We start from the raw sequence: 25,894 nt of genomic DNA, 5'->3' as shown, positions 1-25,894 counted from the left end.
AAGCAAGGACACCGAAGTATGCAATGTGCATGAGTTTTATCTGACTTCTAAAGTGTTAAAAGTGGCAGGACAATGTGAAAAGCTACCTTGAATATTGGATGGCTTCTTGATTCTTGCATTTCCTTGAGCCTTAGGATTTTGTTCGGCTGAGTCTTTGGTATAGGCAATTTCATCGTTTTGAAAAGAACCATCGGTTTCAACCCTGTCATCGTCTTTAGGAGTGGTGATTATCACAAGTCCGTGCTGAAAGTAATGGCATCATTAGCCTACATGACAAACTGACAGTTACGTGCGATGCTTTTGAGCAGCAGTGTTTGCCAGAGGTTCCAGATGTGATAATAATCAGGAAATTTGCAATATCAAATGAAAAAAACATCAAGCACCATTCAATGTAATTTTGCTGTCAAGATCCTCAGACAAACACTGCTGCACTATTGAACTACAAACTAACCTTAACAAAGATAAAAGCAATACTCTTCTACAACAGGTTAAAAAGTATATAATGCATTTAACAACACTACGATAACGAAATAGAATGACAACTACTACACACAGCAGTAGCCTGACCCGGGATCTTGACAAGCAAAATACAAAGAGAGTACAAAAACACAAAGTGGAAACCACGGCACGTGACACAGCAATCTGCTCAAAAATATAACAAAGTAGAACACAAATTCACAATTCAAACAAAGTAGAACAACAACTTTGACTATCAACTTGATGGATACACTGATAGAGGACATTCCACAAAACGTACTTGATTGTCTTTCTGCGAAGAGGTTTGAGGTACAGCAGCTCCGGCTAGTCGAGGAGACTTTCTCTTCCCTTGACTGGCGGCTGCAACCTTGTTGCTGATTTTGTTATTTGCTTTGTCACAAGATGCTTCAAACGGAAACTTTTCACGGTCAAAAGGATAAATTCCACTGTTTTCAAAAGCAGCCTTTATTTCTTTAGGATTGAAGCAACTTCTCCATAACTTGCTGACAGATTCAATTACATCAGTACGAGAGTTGGTGCTTTCAGCATAAGTCTTTCTAAATTCGAAATTCACTTTATTGATGGCTTCTGCATACGGCAGTGGAAAAGATACACTGGTGGAATAAGGCAACTTCAACAAAGGAGTGTTGGCTTCATGTAGTATCCGCACAAACTCTAGTGGGACTGAAGTTGTATCGCCGTCATAAAGCAGTAACTGGGGTGGTGCTTTGCTAGATGTACAAAACGTGGTAAACCACTCTCTCCAAATAAGATTAGTTATTTCTCCTGAAGAAGATGAAGCAAACTGTGCTCCAGGATAACAGTTTGGACTGCAGCACCAAAGACTGGTCCCTTTGAAAACCATGAGAGGAGGATATTTTCTTCCAATGGCATTCACTGCAGCAAGCACACGCACTTTATAAACTTCATTCGGAGGTTGTAGCACAAATTCATGAATCATATAGATACTGTCGGGATTGTCTTCTAGTAACTGAATGTGTCGTTTCAATTTATTAAAGAAACAAAACATTTTTAAAGGATTTGGTTTTAACTCGACTGTTCCGTCCTCCAAACAAGGCAACAAATCATTCTTTTGCAACAACGACTTCAACCAAATATTTGAAACAGAGTCTTTTTTGAGTGTATGAGCAGTGCATTCGTTGAGATACTGCGATACACAGGACTTGATTTGGTCATGAGTTAATCGCCAATTCCATGAAAACTGAATATTTAAGGCATGGACAACAGCATTTTCTTCATTAGGACTAACTTGCAAGGTGGCATCTTCAGTTTTATCTCGAACACCAAGAAATTCTTCCGATGGCGTCACAGATGATACATTTTGAATAGGAGTTACTGGCTCAACTGACTCCGTTTTGCTGATTTTCTCCACATCATTCTTGGTACTGCATGTTGAGCTACCAGCTTGACTAAAATCTTTTACTGCTGAAATCTTCTTTCTGTGACAAGGCAAGACAACACTCTTCCTTTTCTCCACTACTCTTCTAAGTGCCCCCACAGATATACCAAACTTATAAGCAGCATATTTAAGACAACGATCTTTTACAGCTTTATTGGTGGCGTTTTCCAAATCCTTTTCAGATATAACCTTTCCATATCTTCCTTTTGTTTCTTTCTTTGGCAGATTTGTTTTTTTTTGCTGCGAAAGTGCGAGCCGGGAGACTTTACCTCGCAAAGTGGACTCAGGTATCCCATATTTTCGTGCTACAGGGTAAACCTTTCCTGTTTTTGTCGCTTCCGCCACAGCAATCCTTGCAGTTTCCGCAGTATAGTTATGATTTCTTGCTGGAGCTAATATGTTCCCAGGTTTCTTCGTTTCAGCAGCAAAACTGTGATATTTTCGTGCAAAGTGTTGTTTGTTATCACATTTTGATTCAGAACCTTGCATGAAAGTAGAAAGATTAACTCCTTTTCTTGCATCAGGATTAAATGGGTCAGTCATCGGTGGCTTTGAACCACGAACACGTAAAGTTTCACAATGTTTTCTTAAAATACTTAAACGTTTCTTCTTAGTCATTTTTTCATTTATATGCATTTTATACACAGGTTCGTATTTTGTTGCATTTTTGCGTAATGTCGATAGCGGTATGTTGTATTTTCTACTAATGGCGGTGTACCTTCGACAAACATCATCACTAGATAGTATTTCATCAATTGCGCATAGCAAGTCTTCAAAAGAGTATATTTCTGAGGTGGGAGTAGATTTGTCCGGCTTTGCAAGATTTGCCTCACCATCTTTTGAATTGTCTGCTCTGACACAAACTGCTAAAGCTTCAGCTTTCAGGTTCTTATCAACTCTTTTTATTACATCAGATTGCGGTTGCGATACGGAAGAGTGACGTTTCAAAACTACAACCGGACTTCCTTTTGAGACAGCATCATCACTTGGTGGCTTGGCAAGGCGGAGTCGTCGACAATGGTCAGCACTCTTGATGTGTCGAACCAAACCATCAGTGATCACTGACACACCATCCTGAAACATCTTGCAATTTACATGATGCTTTACGGAAAATACTGGACGTTTTTTCAAATCTTGCAGAGTTGACCTTGGAATATTGAAGTTCGTGGAAACAGCAGAAATTGAAAATCCATTGTCAAGAGCATTTATGGCATCTAATAAAGTCTTTAGTTTGTAACTAATCCCTCCTTGAAAACCCCGAACTTGCTGTAGAGCTGTACATGTACATCGTTTGTAGGAGCAATCCTTGACTCCAATCCATTGTAAAGATGAAGCAGCTGTCTCTGCGAATTTCTTTGATATGACATTTGATTGAGATCCTTTGACAAGTTTCAGACAGTTTTTAAACATTTCGACCTTTTCCTTATCACCATGTGAGTCAAGCTCATTTGATTTCTTCTGTGATAACAAGCTGTCCTTCTCCTTATCAACTGTAGAAATATCAACACGACTTGATCTTCCTGAAGATTTCAAACACTGAAGCGAAAAACCAGCAAATGCTGAAAAATCTGTTTGACAAGGACTTATCTCCCCATCCATCCTATTCTTCCACACATAAATAGGAAAACAGCATGAAGACGACTTGGCAGATGCACAGTTTGTTTTCTCTGGGGAATCCTGCCTTGGATTCATTAACGCCACACCACTATCTAAACTTTTTGCTCTACTTGTAGTGGTTTTTAATATTGCACTAGTTGTAAATTCTTTGCAAAGCTGAGAAAAACTCGATCGTTCTTCTGAAAAAGAAGAATTGCATTTGGGTTCTTGAACGCACTGCATTTTAGATGAAGCTTCATCAGACGGTGTTGCATTATCAGCAACTTGTGTAGTGCGCGAGTAAGTAAAGTTCATTGCTTGACATTCTGAAACAGGCAGGTGCTCTTCACAAATATCTTCAATATCATTGTCAGCTGATATGAGCTCTTCAAGGCTTTGGCGTTCTTCTCCGGGAATCTTTAATTTAGTTGATAGATGTTAAAGTTGCAGTATTATACAAAAAAGTTATTTCAGTTAAAATGACAGTACTAAATGAACATACGTAAAATAGCAAAGCAACACTACAACAATAAGTATTAAATATATGTGATCAGTACTTGGCGGCCGAGAGTAAGAAGAATTGACCATGAAATACCCAGGTGTCGAACGCATCCAAATTGTGTCACTTGTATTCATACCACAAGAGATTGTTAGTTACACCAGTCTAGTTATGAGATGTCAAATAAGTTAATAGACAAAATTTCCACTAGAAAATAATTGCATCAAAACATGCCAAGAAGTGTTATTGGTATGTATAAGGAACATAGTGTTTAAAAACTTCAAATTGACGCATTATCTCTGGAACAAGAACTGGAAAGATAGCAAGCTACTGCTGTGAGTGGTAGATGGTGACAACACTTGCCCAAAGACATTCTCTGAAAAACCTGAATGATAACCCGTTTGCCACCATACTCAAATGCAGTAAGGCCGTAATAGAACGTTATTCAAGCAGCGTCGTGTTGGTATGAAGGGGTTGTGATAACTCGGCAAGTTAAGCCATGCACAAAAAAGTCTTGCAATTAGATGTGATGTTTACTATACGATACCACTCAATTTTAATATTATACATAGCCTACCGTACCGATATTCAAATTTTCTATTTGACTTGTATAATATATATATAATTTAAGCTATTTTTGGAGAATATCAAAGTAAACCAATCTCTATACATTCAAGACAGGTTGAATCAAAAAACAAATGATCTACAGATTGTAAGTAAAAGACAACACACCTTTTTTTTCAGCATTTTTCTCATATGTGGTCTAAAGTCATATCCAAACTTGTTTATTCGTTCCTCAGCTGTGTATGATACTGCTTCAATACTTTCCTCCACACCTGACTCCCAGTCATCTTTCAATCTGATTTAATAAAAAAGACTTGGTTAAACACACCCTCGTATTTTTTTCAAAACATAGTTTTCAGTGGAGATGATGTTCCACAAAAAGTCCACACTTTTTCATACCACATTGTCACCATTATGGTGCGGATCTAATTATTCAGAAATAATAAATATATAGCAATATAGCATATTATTCACCTGGTTTAAGTGAAATACCTACATTTTTGTGTGAGCTTAGCCTTGATGTAGAGTTCGTAGACTAATTGTTTAAAACTTACACAGCAAAACAAGCCTCTCAGATATAACATTAAACACTAAATATATAACGCTAATTTCTTTGCACTTCATTTGGTGCTTCACAAGCATTTTTAATATAAAAAGCTCAAGTATATGATTGAATTTATTATCACACAGACTGTTGCACTAATATGCCAAACTGAGCTTTAACTTTTTTTTTTCTGGCTTCACAATTTTTTTCTGGCTCCCAATCAAACAAAAATGGAAGACGCCGTACTCGAGCTTCACCCTTATTTGGACCGCAACTGATCTTGACACATGGATTTTGGATATGTACAATAGGGTGGCTCTTATTTGGCAAAAAATGAAAAAAAATTGAATTTTGTGTGGGACACCCTTTTAAAAGGTGAGGTTGTAAGAAAAAATAACACCTGTAAAAAATTTTTGAATTTCAAATTGATTTAGAGGTGGCCCTCCCCCCCTAAAGTTTTGCGCCCTCCTCCAAAATACAAAACCTGCATATCTCAAAAACTGCTTGAGCTAGAGATACGGTTTTTGTGTCAAAAGATGCAGAAAGCATGATTTCCTATCTGCTTTCTGAACAGTGATTGCGTCTATCTTGAGTAGAAAAGCAGTTATTTAGAAAAAACCTGTTTTCGGTATTCTAGCACAAAACAGTGCTAAACAAGTATTGTGGCCCAACCTATTCAATTAACAAAGTTCATAAACTAACCTGTAAAACTGGTAAAGCAATAAACGAAATAAGTATTCTTTAACTTTTATGCATTCATGCATAGCTAAAATAACCGTTTTTTATCATATTCCTTGGAGAAACTCCTGAGCGTGGAATCCGCTTTCCAGCTTCAGGTGCTATGCATCGCACTTGTTGGATGGCGAAGGCGATTTATGCAAAAAGCTTGATTTGCATTCATGGTATCTGTCCGAAGAAATGGTTGGACTAGCCTTGTTTGACTCTTGATTGTCTGTGGAAAGTAAAAAGCTAATGGTGGCAACCATGTTAGATGAAACAGGAGAACGTCCACCAAGGAGACCAAGCATCAAAGTAGATGCGTTTCTTAGCAATAAGGGTCTAGAACAGTATTACACCTCTAATTCAAAATGGCTTCTTCAGCTGTTGGGTGAAGATGAAGCAATAATTATACTTTCAAAGGATCTTGCTCATTGGACTGAAGATGGTGCATTTATTCAAGCTTTACACATGGCGAAGGGACTTTCAGTAGTGAATGACAGAGCAGAGAGAGGAGTTGCTCTAAGTCTAATCCAGGATTTTAACAAAATCTTAACTGAAGATGAGCCACAACTTCAGTTTCTTTTGCAAGTTGTTACTGAACACAGGAAACTGTTTCCAAATTCCAACAAGAACAATATTGTCGATTCTTCTTCGTTTAAACCTTCTTTGTTACTCCAGGGGTCAAGGGCTCTGTCTTTTACCACTCTTGGGCAGTGGCGATGCGGTTTAGATGCTTGAGCAAGTGTCGAGCAGCAATCCTTTGATTCGTCCATTTATCCATTGATTCGTCATCCAGTTCAAGCAGACCACGCACCCCATTTGGCGCAGTTACAGATGGTGTGGTCTGTGGTTTGTTCCTCTTTGCCACACTCACAGATTGCGGATGGAGCCATCCCCCATTTGTGCATGTTGGAGCGGAATAGTCTGACTCCTGTAGGCTAGCCCAGTACGCAGGCGGTTGAGCCGCACCCAGGCCTTCCTTGGCAAATTATGCATTCCGGTTGGATGGGGGCTGGTGTCGGAGATACAACTTTAGAGTCTTGAGGAGTTCTTCTTCCACTCTGAGCTCCATTTGTTGTCCTCCCAGGTAGTCGCGCTGATGGATTGGTCTTCAGCGGTTTTCATCAGGAGTTGTGCATCACATACAAATGGTTGTCTCGATTTCAGTTGCCGAGGATGCTCGATTGCTCGCTCATAGACTCATAGAGACTTGAGTGGAGCAAGTGGTTGGGGTTCGTAGTGCGGCGAGAAAGAGACAGGATGGCTTCTTCGCGACGAAACTCAGTTGGTTGGTTGCCTGCAAGGACAGGGAAATTGTCCGATGGTGTAGGTCGCAGACATCCTGTCACGATACGCAAGGCAATATGTAAAATATTGTCGATAATATCGCTTCTTCCAGTACTGACCAGAATTACATTTTGAAATGAATATTGTTACCAGTGTTCCCTCTAAGGTGCAAAAATTAAGACAAAAAAACGAAATTTTGTAGACGGTTTCGTGGTCACAAAAAAGGTTGTAAAATCAAGATTTGGTCAAATGCGTTTTTTCTAAATAACTGCTTTTCTACTCAAGGTAGATGCATTCAATGTTCAGAAAGCAGATAGAAAACCATGTTTTCTGCATCTTTTAACACAAAAACTGTATCTCTAGCTGAAGTGGTTTTCGAGATATGCAGATTTGGTATTTTGAGGGAGGGCACAGAACTTTAGGGGGGGAGGGCCACCTCTAAATCAACTTCAAATTTAAAAAAAATTTGCAAGAGTTATTTTTTCTGACAACCTCACCACTTGAAAGGGTGTCCCAAGCAAAATTCAAAAACTCAATTTTAAGAGCCACCCTAATGTACAAGTACAACCGATGATCCCAAACAAGGGTGAAACTTGAGTATGGTGGCGTCCCCATTTTAATTCGATCAGGGCCTTAATGACTTTTACAATCTCCATTTCCCCAACAATCCTCTTCCTTTGTTTATTTCCAGCCGAAGACATATTTTTACCGGGTCTGCTACTATTCGGCGAGTCCAATTCGGCGAGTGCCCTATTCGGCGAGAGCCCTTTTCGGCGAGAGCCCTTTTCGGCGAGTTCACTATTCGGCAATTTTTTTAATTTTTTTTTTAAATTATCGGGTACCGTAGCCTAATTATCATTGCCGCTTTTACATCGTTTTAACGACGCTAAACGTTAAAATAAGACCCCAACCCCCTAACTCTAAAACGGCAATGATAATTAGGCTACGGTACCCGAGAATTTAAAAAAAAAATTCAAAAAATCACCGAATAGGGAACTCGCCGAAAAGGGCTCTCGCCGAATAGGGCGGTCGCTGAATCAGACTAGCCGAATTGAACTCGCCGAAACGGGCCATTCCGATTTTTACCACCTATCAGTGTCAATTTCTGCCTGGACTTCACTGAAAAGATTATATGGAGAACTCAACCTTTGATCTCGTCTTCTAAAACATGCAAACCATTTTATTCTGGTGAGTAGGTGCGGTATCGATTGGCAATGACAGTTGTGGCATACTAATTTTACATGCAATAAAATGATATGCACATTGCACAACTGTAAAACACAACTTGCCTGAGACCTCGACTCAATTAAATGAAGAAATAATAATCGTTGCTTGTTCAGGTGTTTGGTTGTGTTTTTGCCAATTTGTGATTGATGTTGTACAAAGAAGCAAATGTTGCATTATAACAGATATTCAAAGCATTTTAAGCCGAAAACCAGTTTTCTAGGTTAACCGGTTCGAAAGTTAAGCAATTTTTACCTATTTAGAAAGTCACATGACCTTTCGGGGCATTTAGCCACCTGGGCGCAGGCTTTTTTTTTTCGGTCATTTATCGGTCATTGACCGAATTTTTAGCAAAATGTCCGAAAAAAATATAGTCAATTCGGTCAAAATGTCAGAAAAAATATATAGTCAATTCGGTCAAAATGTCCGAAAAAAACATTTCGGCAAAACTTAATGTTGTAGCTAGTCAGGAAGTGCAAATTTTGGTTTGTATCAGCTACTTGAAAGGGAATATTTTCATCAGAAAAATAAACAAAAAATGACCGAATTTTTTCAAGTCACTTCGGACAAATGATCGAAAAGTCTAAGCGAAAAAAAAAACCAGGGGGGCAGATGACCAAAATCACTTTGAAGGTTGTTTCAAAGCCTAAAAATGCTACTTTAAGACAACTGGTTTTTCAATATGAAAAAAAAAATCACTCCACCCTCTTGTAGAAGCTGCATAATGTATTTGTATATTCAAATCTTAGTCAAACTAATCCAAAAATAATATAAATGCCTGTATAGTGTATATAATAAATATGAAAATAAAAACAATTATGATTAACCTAGCAGGGATTTCCAAACGCGGAGCTTTTCCTATCTTCTTGTGTTTGGCAGCAATCTCTTTCACAATTCGTTCATAATCTTCAGGACCCGTAAATGGAAACACCTTTGTTTCTCGAATCCAACCATGCTCAGGGCTATCTCCCAAAAACTGAACGTGATAAGCTCGTGCTGATTTGCAACCACCACCTAAGGATGAGTGCATTTCAGAAATAAATATTTATGCTGGTAATATATTATGTGCAATGCGATCACTACCCAGAATTAACATAACTGGACAGTGGACACATTTAAAATATGTTGAAGCCATATTAATTGGTCTACTAGTACCATTATTGTATGTACTGTATATTAGGGTGGTTCAAAATGATCGACTTTTGAAATGTTAAGTGTTTACGGCCACCTTCCCAAAAGCTTCCATTTTATACAAAAACACCTTGTGTAAAATATTGTTGAAAAATAGTAATGGTTAGGGGTGGCTCAAGGCCCTCAAAATTTTGGAATTTATGACGAAATACTGCAGAGTTAAAATGGCAATATTTTGAAAACCCTTGATGCAAACATATATATATAATAAGTGTTGGGATTCATTTTCATCAGCACGGTGTCATTATTGGTGAGCACTGTCATTTGGTGCACAGCAACAGTTCAAAACTAAACATATCCGATTTTTTTAATTTGATCAAAATTCTTGATAATACAGTTATTTTAGAACTCAACTCTACCAGTACGGTACATGCTATTTAGATTCAATGGTGCCGGTACTGGTACAACAATTGTAATTGAATGACTGGAATGCTAAGAATAAAGAAAACCACAGAAAAAAGATATTGCAGCACCCAAGTCACCTACTTCATCAGCAAGTCTTGACTGCGCCAATGTTTCAGATAGAGCTGATATGTACGTTCATAGTCAGTGAAACTGAGAAAAGCCTTGGACACAACATTTAAGAAAAACCTTTTGGGGGCCTTGGGCCACCCCTAAATATTAATATTTTTCAAAAATATTTCTCACAAGGAGTTTTTGTAGTAAACAAAAGCTTTTTGGAGGATGGCCTGTAAAAATTTCCAAAAAAATAAATTTTACCCGTTTTGAATCAGGCAAACGTATATGTATCAATGCAAAAGGCTCACTTACCTTGCATTTTTGTGTAAATAGGTTGCATTGGGTCTTTGAGCACCATGCAAGGCCATAAAGGATGTCCTGGGACATGCGACCAAACAAGATCTCCAAGATTATATGCAATTGCAGTTTCGATGACGGGTAACTAAAATATAGCACATGTAAAAATATGCATTAATCTTCTTCAAAATTGAGTATGGAAAAGAATATAAAATAATCTTTACCTTCTCTCTAACAATGGGTGAAGCAATTTCTTTCTTAACTTCATCCACTATTTTTTTTGGTATTCTCTTGCGTTTGGAAACTCTGAAAAAGAATACTGCAATTACTCATTGACTAATACAGAAAGATGAAAATATGAAAACCCAACATTGTAAGAGAAATTCAATCAAAAAACGAAATGTCAATGTATAATATATGCAAAGATAACATGGAAATTGAAAATTCATCAGAAGTGACCTATCTTATTGTTTCAAAAGAACCAAGTAATAAAAAGCTTTTCTAAAATGATCTTATTTTTCTTAATGTGAACAATACTTAAATATTGCAAATGTTGACATCAATCTTTAAGCTGACGTTGACATCAATCTTTACAACTTCATTTGTATAAGATGTATGTCAACAACTCTTCGAGAGTTTGAATAAGAAATCTGCGTGCAGGGTTCGATCTTAAGGCTAGTCCGCTAGCTAATGGTTAGTGAAAATTTGCGCGGACTAGTAGAAATGTTGCGGTGCTAGTCCGATCGGCTAGTGAAAATGTTAGCCGGTGAAAAGTTTTTTTATGTTTTAAAATTGCATTGTTTGCGTCTGTAGTACGAGAAGGTGTTTTTGTGCGTATTGTTGCTCTCTTGTGCGTAGGCTACTAAAATCTGAAAGCCTTTCTTTTAGTTAGTTTCAGTCTAAGCCAAAACACTTATCTTAATACGTCATCAGACAAGTGAAAAGTCAGTAAACTGGTCTGGTCGGACTAGTGAAAAATCGTGCGGGCAGGTGAAAACGGGGAGCAACTAGTCAAGTGGGCTAGTTAAAAAAAAGGTTAAGATCGACCCCTGGCGTGAGACTTGATCAATGGCCAAAAGAAACCATTAGCTGCGCAAAGCAAAAAAATCTGTCCAGCATCTCTAAATACCCATTGTCACGATTGCAAGTTCCAAGCAGACAAATTTAGGAGATTACGACCGTTACGATAAAGGATTAAGGAATAGCAACCTACACAGGCCTTGCCAACGCGTTGACCTATATACTAATAGTAATTAGAGGGCACAATGGCACATGCTAATTTAAATTTTGAATTCTGTATGTACTGTTTACCTAGTTGAAGTGATAGTTTTGAAAATCCAAATCGTCAAAGTGTTATCACTGCAAAACTCTTAGTTTTATGTTTAAAAATGACAAATTTTTCTCTGTTGTCAGTGTTGCTAGATGCTCTTTGGATTTTAAGCACAAATGCTAAAATCTAATACATTAAATCTATGGAAAAAATACCACAAAGGCAGCTCAAAAACAAACAAAATGTGCTAAAAAATATATTCATGCTCAGACTGCAAATCTTTCATTTCTGTACGGTACGAAATCTGTAAAGAGTCCCTGTATTATAAGTCTATTTCTTAACTTCAATACATGTAGATGTTGAAGTTTGTTTTTGTGATAGCTGTTAGTTTCAGTCATCCCCGCATTGCTTCAACAATTGGCACTCCAGTTGTTTTAGGAAGAGGAGACGTTTGATTGTTTCAACTAATTCATCAGGCTACCTGTTTCAATATTATTCGATTATTTATCATTTTCATCGTTTATCATTATCATATTTATCATTTCATCATAGATTATTCGACATTTTCATCGATACATATACCATACAATGAGATCTTGTACATGCACATCTTAAAACATTACAGTTTTGCCACGTTTTCCTTTTGTTAGTTTGTTTCTACAATACTAGCCTATATTTTTTCACAGTATCGTTTCTTTTGTGCTTCAACAAAAAAAAAATTGAATGAATTACTGCGCTGTAGAAAGAAAAAAACATTTTCAATTAAAAACATCCTGCAACACACAGTGAGTATTTTGAGACTCATTCTGTGTGATTGGCCTCCAAACACATGCATTCATGCAACCAGCTGTATAAATAGATACGGTACACACAAGGTGGGAAGCGAAATGCTACTTTTGTAGTAATAATAATAATATGTTCCTTAGATGTTGTCAGCACTGAGGAGTTTTTCTCATCTTTCTGATGTATATACATCAGTGCTCTTCAACCTTTTTGTCAACGCGGAACCCCTCATGTACTTTCGCGTTTGTCACGGAACCCCACTAAAAAAAATTTACAAATTATGAATTGCTTGGTCAGAAAATTAAATATTTCGTTATTACACTGTTACACTTCAAAAAATAATTAGACATTTCAAAACATAGACAGTTATTACAAAAGTTATAAAGTCAGACATTTAATGACTCTGTTGTTGTTGCTTATCTTTTATAGGCTAATCTTCTTAAGTCGTGGTTCAACGTTGCTTAATGCAATTCTCATACACATATCGACACCCTTCAAGCAACTTCTGTTTTTGTTCTTAATTGTTGTTAAAGCAGAAAATGCTGTTTCACACAAATAGGTATTTGGAAATTGACACAATAGTTTCAATGCTTCCTTTGAAATTTCTGTCCCTTCTTTGTACAAAAAAATTTCCTCCAAATGACTATTGACTATCATTGCAGATATCCAGGAGTTCTTCATGTTGTTGGCAAGGGAAAACGAAGGATTAACCACCCACTTTCAACGGAAAATCTCAGATTCTTCTTCAGGAAAGTAGCGATTGAAATTCATTCAAAAACCGAACAGGAGAATAATCATTTTTTGAAACTTTATTGGCCCAGCAGTCAATTTTTCTTTTAAAGCCATCAATTTGGCCAACTTGGGAAAATATATCTGATCTTTTCCCTTGAAGGCTGGTGTTGAGTGTGGACAACATATCGAATATTGAAACCAGATATGCCAGTTTGCAAACCCATTCATGATCAAGAAAATTGGTAGCATATTCATGAATTTTTTCTGCAAGAAATACTGATATTTCCTGTCTTAATTTGAACACCCGAGCCAAAACTTTGCCACGAGATAGCCAACGCACCTCTGTATGCAGCAAAAGAGTGACATTATCTGACTCCATTTCTTCACATACTTTTTGAAAAACTCTTGCAGATTTGCCTTTACCACCACATTTTATGTAATTCACTGTTTTCACAATTATATCCAAAACCATTTCTAGTTCCGTTTTTCTCTGCTTGTCAGAACTAAGCGGTTTTACAGCCAGAGCTTCACGATGAATAATACAATGTTTTAATACACAGTTAGTAGCAACTGCCTTGACACGAACATCTTCAATGTCGTGGCGGATTGGGTGGGCTCGGGGTGGGGGTGGTGGGACTGCGAATCCTCACTGAACTAATCAATAAGTGGTCTTGTTGCGCTTGGGATGGCGACCTCATTGTGGGGGGAAGTTTCCTTTCCTGCTGTCGGCACGGGGCTGGGCGCTTACTGGTGCGGCGGGCTGTTGCGATTCGCTGGCCATAACGGTGTAGCTTCCACGCTAGCCATTTAGATCATCCAATCAACTAATGTTTCTCGGCAGCCGTTTTGTAGCAAAAATTTACATCGACAAGAATTGAAATGGCTAGTGTGGAAGCTGCACCGTTGTGGTTGGCGGGTCGCGGCAGCTCGCTGTGCTGGTGAGTGCTCAGCCTTGTGCTGGTGGCCGGGGGGAACGCTCCTTTTTTTGCAATGAGGTTGTCATCTTGGGCGCAACGGGACAATTTTGATTGGCTTAGTGAGGATTCGTGGTCCCATTGCTTTCTTTTTGGGCCTACTTATTCTGCCGTGACATTGTTTGGGCTTGGTGAGTTTGTTGCGGCTAAGGGTGGAAGTTGAATTGCCGACTGGTGGAGCCGGCTTGCTGGGGGCAGCCGAGTTGCACAGGTTTTTTGAGCGTTTGGCGGGGTGGGAGCGATGCAGAATTGTGCATTTTTGCTATCTGGGTAGTCTTGGCCTGGCAAAAGCTTTTCAACCAAACGACAAGTGCCCTTAGGTTGCACATGACTTGTCGAATAGTTTTTGTACGACTACACAAATCACTTGGTTTACATTTTACATCTTATTATCATATGTTAGCCTATTTGGAGAGTTTGCGCAAACACTTTATTAATTTTTCAGAAACCCCAAATGTGATGTAATGTTTCTTCCCTTATACCCCAATTACGGTGGCCTTTCATTTCTAAAACCTACTATTATGACACAACAATGGGGTTGAGATTTGATTCTTGAATCTTTAATAAATCATGCCAATTGAAAGCTTTTTTTAATAGTTTTATGCAAATGAGGTAAAACTTAGCATTTGATATAATTCCTTGCAAATACCAAAATTGCTTCTTTTTGTAACACCAAAGTATCGGCCAAAATATCGGTATCAGTATCGGTATCGGCCTAAAAAAGTTATATCGGTATCGGGATCGGTATCGGCCAAAATATTGGTATCGGTACATCTCTAATGAGAATATTATCTTCTCATTCCCGACACTTTAAGTATTGAGACCACCTTTACTTTTTTTTTCATTAGAACAATAATATGTTTCACTTTAGCATGTGGTTATGTCAGATGCAACATATTTCATCCCCTGAAAAGATTGAGAGAAAAAATAGAACAAAGCCGAAGTTGCTGATCTGAGTTACCGCCAGTGTTGGGCGCGATAACTCATTTTTCAGTTAAGCGATAACGATAATCGATAAACGAAAATGCCTAAAGCGATAACGATAAACGATAAATCAAAAAAAAGTTAAGCGATAACAATAAACGATAAATTATCGCCGATAATGTCCGATAACGATAATTTTTTTTTTTTTTGATTAGCGCTGCCCCATCCCATGCAGCACGAACTGTTTTCATCAACATGACGAAAAATCGAACATAATATACTGTAAAGGGACAAAACTTTTTGTAAGTTATGCATACATAGAATCGCAATAGCGGCAGTGGGTATCGAATCTTCAACCTCTTGATCCAGAATCAAACCACTGAGGTAACCGTTGTGCTTATAATTATAGTAGAGGTAGGGGATAAAGTGTGACCTTCTCAGATTTTGCTCTGTCCACATTTTTTGGAAAGTATTTATGATAACTATCAACAATATGCAAAAATATTTGAAAAATATTTATTTTTCATCAGTAGACACAATTTTTAAAATTTTGACCATATTTGTGAGAAAAAACGTAAATATTCGGTTTCGGGATGTTTTGATGAATTCATAATAAAGAGTGTAGAGTAGAGTGTAGGTCCTCTACATGCACGTATGCTAGGTACGTTCCACCTGACTCACTTTATTCTTCCACACATCCTTAATTTTATTTTGACCTTAGTTGACCCCAAGAGCAGAGGCTTGACCTTTCGTTTCGTGACCTTTAGAATAGTAAAAATTTGAACAATTTTTTTTTGTGTATGAAGACAGGAAGAATATTACGAAGTTAATAGTTGAAACCTACGAGAGATTGGCTACAGCAGCCTCACTGACTACATCTTCTATTGTCACAGCCAAGCAATTATGGGACAAAACAGATAGCCTAATGGCTGATGCTGCACTGTTGCAGCCCTGCAAACAAGAACTTGCAGGTGGAAGAGCATGTTGCAATTGCATTGTCTTTTGACCATACCATTTGCTTTGCAAAAGCCATACTGTTGAGAAGCTCAACGAGTCAAATGTTAAAGTTCTTGCTGATTTGGCAAAGAGAATAGAAATTAGGGGAAGTTGGAAGACTGGAGCAAAGCTCTACGCCCTATTTTTAGAGGCAAAAAGGCTATTGTTGTGTCTGGTATAATTGCAATATTAAAGTTGGTTACCCATGATAAATCGGGTAATTCAACTTCACTTGCTGATGAATTTGATCTTATTGTGGAAAGAGAACAGCAAATCAAGCACATGTCACTATACCGCGAACAGCATTTCACCAAGTTGAGTTATTCAGCAGCCTCAATTCTTCATGTATTACCATGGCTTCATATGCTACTGGACGAAACATCCAGGACGAATTTGTTGGTTTAGGCATGTAAACTCTATTTAAACTGTGAGCTTTTTAATCACAGAATTGAAGGTCTTATCTGTTTTTATGCACAAGATTACTCTGCCTCTCTTGAACTGTGTGGAAGTTTCAAACCAGCCTTACCTTTTGAAGATATTCCCACAACTACAGGGTCATCAATAATTAATTAACATTATAACTTCAAACAACTGTATTTAACAAATGGTTGACAGTTTTTGAGTAATAAACATACAACATTATTGTCTAAGAAATAAATATTTAGGAAAAACAAGTTTTACTCAATGTGTTCGCCATTTGCGTCGATAACAAGTCGGAGACGCTTCGAAAAGGACCTGCAAGAGCCATGAATAACTATTTGAGGTATTTTGGCTCACTCTTTTTTCAGATTAGCCTTCAGCGCTTCCAAACTTTGGTGGTATTTAGTCGAAACCTTGCTCTCAAGAAGACCAGATGCCAAAGTCTAGGGGTTGAAGGAGGCCATTCTTTCTTGGAAATGAAGAACGGCACATTGGCTGAAAGCCAGTTTTGCATTCTCTTAGCTCCATGTGAAGGGGCAGAATCTTATTGGAATGACCAATTACGTTTTTTGAAGTGTTTCTTTTCCCAAGGCAACAATGAACCCTCAAGAATATCATTTCGGTAGTTTTCTTGGTTCAATTTCACTCCTTGATCCACAAAAATCAATGGACTCCTTCCTGATTCGATGACTGCGTCACTGATGCCGCCCCTTGTCTCCGAGTGACTACCCGGGGTTCCACGTCACCATCTCTTGACCAAGCACGATCATTCTGAGTTAAAATGATGCTAGACATTAAATTTCTTCACTTCGCTGAACACAAGGTATGGCAGCGTGCCTCTTCCTTCAATGCGTCAGAGCAGAAATCTGACTCTGGAGGGACGTTTCTCAATGGTATTGGCATTTAGCAACTGTTTCTTCATGTGTTTGAATGGGATCATCTTCAAATCCTTCTTGAGAAAGTTCTGTGAAAATGGTTCCATAGGCCATGTTTGCCTCCTTTGCCAGTTTTTGAATTGGATCTCTTGTAACGCTAATTATTGATGACCCTGTATTTAAAGATCTTAAGAATGGCAAAATGGATACTTTGGGTGATTTTGTTGTGCACTATTATACACGTTCCCACAAAGGTAACATGGTGGTAGAAGTTAAACATTTGCATAGAGTACAACCTAAAAGCAGCCTGCTATAGACAATTAGACATACCTCGAACATAATGACATTGAGGATGTTGACATGGAGCAAGTGTTGGCGTGTTGCCATGTAAACCAGATGGGTCTGCTACTATTTGGTGAGTCCGATTCGGTGAGAGCCTTTTCGGTGAGAGCCCTATTCGGTGATTTTTTTGAAAATTATCGGGTACCGTAGCCTAATTATCATTGCCGCTTTTACATCGTTTTAACGTTGAAATAAGACCGTAATCCCTAAGCCCCAACCCCTAACCTTAACCCCAAACCTTAACCCCTAATCCTTAACCCCTAACCCTATAACGGCAATGATAATTAGGCTGTGGTACCCAATAATTTAAAAAAAAATCACCGAATAGGGCTCTCACCAAAAAAGGCTCTCACCGAATAGGGAACTCACCGAATCGGACTCACCGAATCGGACTCACCGAAACGGGCCATTTCGAAACCAGATGGTGATTGGGAAATGACTGGTGGACGCATGATGAAATTCACGCTTAAGAATGCAGATGACATTAAAAACGCATTTCTATCTTTAGGCTATATTTTCGAAGTGACTTTTTTCCAGGCTCTCCTTGCACGAAAGTGTGAGTTTCACGCTACGGACCTACATTACCCGGATTCCTGCTACTGAAGCGTAAAACTCATACTTCCGTACACTTCCTGCTATGGAAACTGTGAAAACTGCAACTACGGTACCGGTACCCGAAAACTGTTACGCAGTGTGTGTTTTCACACTTCGGGGAAAGGAATCAGGCAAGCAGCTACCATTTTCACATTTGCGCGCCCGAAAGTTCTGCTACTGAACTTCCATTTTCTAGCTTCAGTTCCAGGAAAAAATGGCCAATTGGTCATGGTCATACATCTGGGGACCGAATCTGGGAAACTAGACTTGCGTACCTGATTTCCTTGAAAATTAAGGCTACCATATATTTTGAATTGTTGGTGTGAGTTAATTGTAAACATCATTGAAATTTAGCTTTCTTTTTTGTTATTCTTCGTTTCGCAAATTTAAAAAAACTAATCTTGTAAATGATGTCTACTGATGTGTAGTTGACAGATTTTAATATTTTTTGCAGTTTTGAAGCCGTACAACAAAACTGTTTCCAAAATGGTTGGACACTGATGTTTTTGACACTACCCCCAAAAAAATGTGTTGTATCCCCTACCTCTAATTATAGCCTACCTTCAGATACCAGTTGGATGCTTTTATCAATTGAGTTACACTGCCGCTTACGTGCAGTTGGCAAAATAATTAAATCAAATGAAAATACCATAAAAAATTCCAAACTTTGTATTTTGCTTTCTGCTTAAAGGGCTGTTTACAGCAAAGTCAGCAGTAATTGAAAAAATTCCCAAAAACGCAAAATGCTTGAAAATTTATCAGTAATCTTAAGCGTTATTGGTAGTAAAAATGTGCATACTGTGAAATCCATCATGCTTGTCAAATTAGTCGTGTTTGTTTAAGAACAATAACATAATTATCGTAACTTACTGATAATTTCAGATAATTTTTTTTTGTTTTTTTTGTGAACACCATCATTAAAGCAATGGCAGAACGCTGAGTTGTTGAGATAAGAATTACAATGTAGGCACTGTATTAGTGGGAATAAAAATATTTGATTGAGGTAGGCTATGTCGCATAGGTAGGCTACAGTAAATGAGAAAGGTTATACTGTGTTTAGCATAATTTTACCACGTAACTCGATCCACCTATTGTCATGCAAAAACTACTACAAGATGCAAAAAATGTGATGTCGGTCTGCATGTTAAATGCTTCAAGCAATATCATATTCCGCAATGACTTGTTTTAGTGATGTTGTGTTACTTTGCTAATTTTCATCTTCATATTTTTTGAAATTTCATTTCAATAAAATGCTCGATGACAATAATGACATGAACAAGACATCTCCCATTTATCACTTTGAGCGATAAGTAAAATGTAATAACGCTTAAGCATTACGCACAAGACACTTGTAAAATTTGATAACGGATTTGTCTAGCGTCTTATATATAGGACGACTTTTTTCTCAAAAAGTACGAACACAATTAGAAAACAAATAATTGTGATATGTTTTTTAGGTCATAATTATGCAATATTTAAATTTTCCAAAAATTTTTTTAAGTACTTTCACTTTTGGCACAAATGGGTTAACTTTTTAAGTTAAATGGCACTTACGCATTCGGTTATTATTTTTGGATTAAAGTTATATCGCCAAGCTAGAAAAAAATCGATCTTACAGTCTATAACCGATGTGTTGTTATTGTGTGTGAATTTTGTCTTTTAATCTGAGTTTGTGACGTAACCGCACGTCTCAAGGCAAGTTCTTGCAATTTTAGTTAATCTACTCATCTAAAGATTTAATGCGCTTAAAACAGTAAGTTTCATGTTTTGACTAGAAAGATATTTTTTGACAAAATTATTTTTTTACGACAATTACTAAAAACTAACACATCCAACGAAAAAAGAAAAAAACAAGAATAAAATAGTTGATCGTGAGGTGGCGCGAAAGACCATGTTTTCGATGTAAAAGCGGCCTCGCATTGCGACACTTTCACAAACCACTTGCCAATTTCTTTCGCTTTGCTTCAAAGGAAGTTGTGCCGCCTGTGCGCTTACATTTTAATTGTATAATTCACTCGCGATTGCCCATTGCAGCAAAACAACAAGAGACTTGTCGCATGCATTTCATTGCATTGCAACTCTAAAAATTATTGTGTTTTCAAGGCCGTCGCTGCAGGGGGGCGTGCCCCCTCCCCTGATAACGACCTGTGTACACACACTTCAGGCACTGAAGAAGAACTGGTTTTAATTTTAGTTTCATTAACTAGGTGGCTAGTAAAAATATTACTTTTCATGATCTTTCCACTTGTGTGTTGATCCAAAATAAAATTTATCGGCGATTAATTATCGGCGATAATCAAATATTGCCTTTGGCGATAACGATAAACGATAAATGAAAAAATAATTGAGCGATAACAATAAGCGATAAAAATTTATCGCCGATAATTATCGTTGATAATGCCCATCACTGGTTACCGCAAACATTTTAAAATTGTCCCCTTGTTGAATTAATCATTGAATTTTTATGGGCCACCACAAAATAAGTGTGACTTTTTCTTTGTAATTATGTCCAGAAATGTCAGTTGGAAATGAATAGATCATTCCATTGTGGCAGCTCATGATCATTTGTAATGGAGGGGCTACAATCTTAATTTGATAACCCTAACCGGAATGTGAGGTTCAGTTTATCAACTATTATATATTTCAAGATACTTAGCATGGTCAACTGTTTCAACAACTCCGGTCAGCAACTTTGGCGCTTCTGTATTTTTTCTCTCAATCTTTTCAAAGGAAAAACTTTGAAATGATTGCGGCAACTCCGATCAGCGACTTTGGCTCTGTCATATTTTTTTCTTGATCTTTTCAGAAGACGAAATCGGGGGAAAAAGTGTTCAGGGGATGAAATAGGTTGCACCCCTTTATATCACTCCCAGCAACTCTTTGTTATGAGCACATATCTTTGATACTTTCCTCACACTCAATCAGCTGTCATCAAATATATATATATCACAATATCAAGTACATGAACAAATATAATATCTCGCCTATGGAGTTCTGGTGTATTGTCCGATTTAACTTCCGCAGATGGATCAATTTTCTTCTTGGTTTCTACAAAGATATAAATAAATATTAGAGATGTACCGATATATCGGTATCGGTGATATCGACCATTTTTTGAGTATCGGTATCGGCAAAATTTGGCCGATACTGTGGCTGATACTAAACGTGTAAAAAAAGGCATTTTCTGAGGATTTTCTGCAGAAGCAAAGATATAGATTTTTTAAAGTAGTAACTTACGTCAATGTCGTCACATTGAAGTAGAAAAATAACAACCTGATCAAATTTTTGATACCTCACACTCCCATGACTTCATGGGCGCACCTTTTGGCATTGTTTGCTTACAGTGATTCTTTCACTCAAACAAAACGTTTTGTTTCAGCAGTTTTGTGTTGTTCGATTCTTAAGTTGTGAAGGAGACTCAATTTCTCCAATGTTTATCATTTGTGTTTCTTTTTTACTCTCAGCAGAGGATAAAACCAGACCAAGACTACCCAGTACCCAGGTGGCGGGAATGTGTAGGTTTGCATCGTTTTTGCGTTGCTGGACGTTTGAGGGACCCGTGTGGCTTGGTTATTTTGGTGGGCTGGTTCTGTCAGTTTGTGATTTGGTTTCCGCCTTTCGTTGAGGTGGACTCACCAGGCTTGAACAATGTCGTGGCGGATTGGGTGGGCTCGGGGTGGGGGTGGTGGGACTGCGAATCCTCACTGAACTAATCAATAAGTGGTCTTGTTGCGCTTGGGATGGCGACCTCATTGTGGGGGGAAGTTTCCTTTCCTGCTGTCGGCACGGGGCTGGGCGCTTACTGGTGCGGCGGGCTGTTGCGATTCGCTGGCCGTAACGGTGTGGCTTCCACACTAGCCATTTAGACCATCCAATCAACTATATGTTTCTCGGCAGCCGTTTTGTAGCAAGAATTGATATCGACAAGAATTGAAATGGCTAGTGTGGAAGCTGCACCGTTGTGGTTGGCGGGTCGCGGAAGCTCGCTGTGCTGGTGAGTGCTCAGCCTTGTGCTGGTGGCCGGGGGGCGCTCCTTTCTTCGCAATGAGGTTGTCATCTTGGGCGCAACGGGACCATTTTGATTGGTTTTTTGAGGATTTGTGGCCCCATTGCTTTCTTTTTGGGCCTACTTATTCTGCTGTGACATTGTTTGGGCTTGGTGATTTTGTTGCGGCTAAGGGTGGAAGTTGAATTGCCGACTGGTGGAGCCGGCTTGCTGGGGGCAGCCGAGTTGCACAGGTTTTTTGAGCGTTTGGCGAGGTGGGAGCGATGCAGAATTGTGCATTTTTGCTACTTGGGTAGTCTTGGCCTGGCAAAAGCTTTTCAACCAAACGCCCTTAGGTTGCACATTACTTGTCGAGTAGTTTTTGTACGACTACACAAATCACTTGGTTTACATTTTATGATAGCCTTATTTGGAGAGTTTGCGCAAACATTTTATTAATTTTTCAGAAACCCCAATTATGATGTAATGTTTCTTCCCTTATACCCCAATCCTCAATTACGGTGGCCTTTCATTACTAAAACCTACTATTATGACACAACAATGTGGTTGAGATTGGATTCTTGAATCTTTAATAAATTATCCAAAGTTTTTTTTAATAGTTTTATGCAAATAAGGTAAAACTTAGCATTTGATATATTTCCTTGCAAATACCAAAATTGCTTCTTTTTGTAACACCAAAGTATCGGCCAAAATATTGGTATCAGTATCGGTATTGGCCTAAAAAAGTTATATCGGTATCGGGATTGGTATCGGCCAAAATATTGGTATCGGTACATCTCTAATAAATATGCAATCAATAAAATAATGTGCATTTGCAAAAACAAAGATATTACCGGTAGTGTAGTGTGGGACGTGGGTGCAACCTAGTTCATACCCTGAACAGTTTGTACCCTCAGTTCATACCCTGAAAAGATCAAGAGAAAAAATCAAAAAAAGCCGAAGTCGCTGATCGCAGTTTAATAGCACAAAGTCAAAGTCATTGATCAAAGTTTCCGCAAACAACTCGAGGGTTAGGGTTAGCGGAAACTGCGATCAGCGAGGGTTGTGGTTAAAGAGCATAGATTACTCGATGGTTAGAGCTAGGGTAAGTGGAAACTGAGGTTAGCGGAAATTGCAATCAGCGAGGGTTAGGGTTAGAGCGTAGATTACTCTAAGGTTAGGGTAAGGGTTAGCGGAAACTGTGGTTAGCGGAAACTACGAAAAAGTGTTTGCGAAAACTGCGATCAGCGAGGGTTAGAGCACAGATTAGTCTATGGTTAGAGTTAGCGAAAAGTGCAGAAAAATGTTTGCAGAAACTGCGATCAGCGAGGGTTAGCGTTAGGGTTAGCGTGAGGGTTACGGTTAGCGGAAACTGTGATCAGCGACTTCGGCTTTGTGTTATCTTTCTCTCGATCTTTTCAGGGGGAAAATTTTTAAATGTTTGCGGAAACTGTGATCAGCGACTTCCGCTTTTTTTAATTTTTTCTCTCGATCTTTTCAGGGTACGAACTAGGTTGCATCCGTGTAGTGTAGCTAGTGGCTATCTCACCAAGACGACAAGTAGGTACGGTACAACAGCATTAAACTAAACTTGATGATGAACCCAATTCATCAATGACATGTTGATCATTGAAATAGGCTAGTTTACACCACTTTTAAGCAAAACTTAAAAAATAACAAGTTACTGTGCTACAGCTATTTGGGTTCACAGCAAAAGTATATTCAGTGAAACTTTACAGTACTGGTAACTCGAAGCTTGTACAAGCATGCATAACTTTATCTAAATTGCTTGTAAAGATTTATAATGTGACATAATGTACCGGTAATTCATAATGTGACATACCTGTCATGTAATGCAGGGTTTAGCAAATAGTTACCGTACCATAATAAACAGGTTCATGACTGAGAAGTCATGAGCTGAAAAATGTAACTAACCTGGATCTGGCACAGTAAGTTCATCTTCAATTGCAACAGAAGTAGTTGAGGGGATAAATGATTTGTTTGGACCCACCTCCACTGTCTTTTGGATCTGTGCTTGGCATGCCATGATGTCATTTTGTTTATCCGATAAAAGAGGTGTGCTTTCACCAGAAGTGATTTCTTCGGCTACTTCAGCAGTATCAACTTTTGTTGATGTGATTGCTGTTTTATGTTTTATCAACGTGTTTTCAGAAATTTCAAAGTTAACACCAGTTCCATTACTCACTGATTCCAATGTTACAGTTTTGATGAGTGAGTTGACAAGGTCAGTTACAACTGTTTTGACAACAAACGCAGAATTCTTTTTATCTAATTGCATAGAACTGTTTTTATCTAACTTGGTATGATTTTCTAACGAATTGATTTCATCTTTTTTATCACAGTTAGTCATATTATGTACAACACCATTTGACAAAGCGATACCTCCCATTTTTTTGTTAGCACCATCTTTGACTGTGCCAATAGCATTGGCATCCACATGTTGAATTTCAGCACCATTACCATTTAATTGGCAATCTTCCTTCTTCTCACTTTTTATTTTGTCACACTCCATTTCTATCAAACTCAAATTGCAAGCATAGCAGCCTACAATACATTCATCTTTTCATGACACTAAGTCTGCCCCGAAAAAGAGGTGTTAATATTCTTTGAAAATATATATAAACTTAAATTATAATAAATGCATTCACAAATTAGCTTTTGCTTGTCCATTCAATTATGTACTAAATTAAGCATTCCTTTGATCATTCATATTTTTACATAACACACAAGGAGAATTTGGAAACAGTACTAAAATAATGAGCAAAATGAAGCAATCATTGTGATAAATATTTCTTTATGTTGACAAATGCTACTTCTTTTTAAGAGTATTCTTGTATTCACAAAATAAAAACGAGAAATAAACAGAAAATTCACAAATGTTTCTTCATAACAAAAGGAAATTTACCAGTGCATGAACTCTAAGGAGTAAGTAGACACACATTGTGATTTTTCAAATAACATCACAAAACATTGGAACAATACCACATTCAAATCTCAGCACGCGGTGAAGTCAATAGCTATTTTCTCCCATGAAACATGTGCCCGCGCAACTGGTTGGCCTCTCATCACGTGATCAGGCAAGCCGTACGTTTTGCTAGTCTTTCTCAGCTGATGTGAACGCTGCTAGAATTTTTAGCAATATTTTGTTACTGATTTCAATCTAACGAAGGATTAGCTGGGAAATTTACCTTTCACTTTGCTTCATGTCATGTAAGAAGTATTATTTTACCTAAAATTATTCTTCATTTTGAGAAATCTATTTTATTTTATAAGATTAATGATGTCAAAGGAATTGAGCTTTGTCATCATGTCTGCTACCAAAGCGACGACGACGAAAAGCGCCATCTTGCCGTTGCAAGCAAACACATTCATTTGCTTGTTGAAAAAAAATGTACTTGTATTATTTCACTATGTTTGTGCAACAATGCATTTTTGTTTTGAGAAGACGTTGGACATGAACCTTTGAATGCTCAACAGCTTCACAAACGAAAACCACAATTTTCATTTTCAAGCTTGTCATCTGTAGACCTAGATATATTTTACATTCAAAGATTCAAATGGTATCAAAGTGTTCATTGTCGGAGTAGCAAGAATGTTGGTTAATAATGTGACGAGTAGACTATGCATCACCGCATTAAACAAAGTTGGAAGATAATGTTACTGCAAGAAATCTCTGTGGCTTGATCACAAAAACAGGTAG

At 38.0% G+C, this 25,894-nt stretch overlaps 1 protein-coding gene across 2 annotated transcripts in view; it reads right to left on the bottom strand.

The window, feature by feature from the left end:
• Nucleotides 1-24,753, bottom strand: part of LOC145767513 (histone-lysine N-methyltransferase NSD2-like) — a 57,804-nt gene extending 33,051 nt beyond the window's left edge. The window contains exons 1-8 of one of the 2 annotated variants that reach the window (XM_082579348.1): nt 24,109-24,753; nt 21,173-21,236; nt 10,503-10,584; nt 10,294-10,423; nt 9,159-9,345; nt 4,725-4,851; nt 758-3,910; nt 87-243 (exon numbers count right to left, since the gene is read on the bottom strand). In XM_082579348.1, coding sequence (XP_082435474.1) covers nt 87-243; nt 758-3,910; nt 4,725-4,851; nt 9,159-9,345; nt 10,294-10,423; nt 10,503-10,584; nt 21,173-21,236; nt 24,109-24,706 — 4,498 coding nt within the window. In that variant the 5' untranslated portion in view covers nt 24,707-24,753. The remainder of the gene's footprint in view (nt 1-86; nt 244-757; nt 3,911-4,724; nt 4,852-9,158; nt 9,346-10,293; nt 10,424-10,502; nt 10,585-21,172; nt 21,237-24,108) is intronic. The other variant, XM_082579349.1, reaches the window with a different exon arrangement.
• Between the last annotated feature and the right edge of the window lie 1,141 nt (nt 24,754-25,894).

Source organism: Aplidium turbinatum, chromosome 3, assembly GCF_918807975.1.
Source record: "Aplidium turbinatum chromosome 3, kaAplTurb1.1, whole genome shotgun sequence".
Taxonomy (NCBI): Eukaryota; Metazoa; Chordata; class Ascidiacea; order Aplousobranchia; family Polyclinidae; genus Aplidium; species Aplidium turbinatum.
Note: the sequence above shows the minus strand (reverse complement) of the source record. Positions and strands in the feature narration are given on the sequence as shown.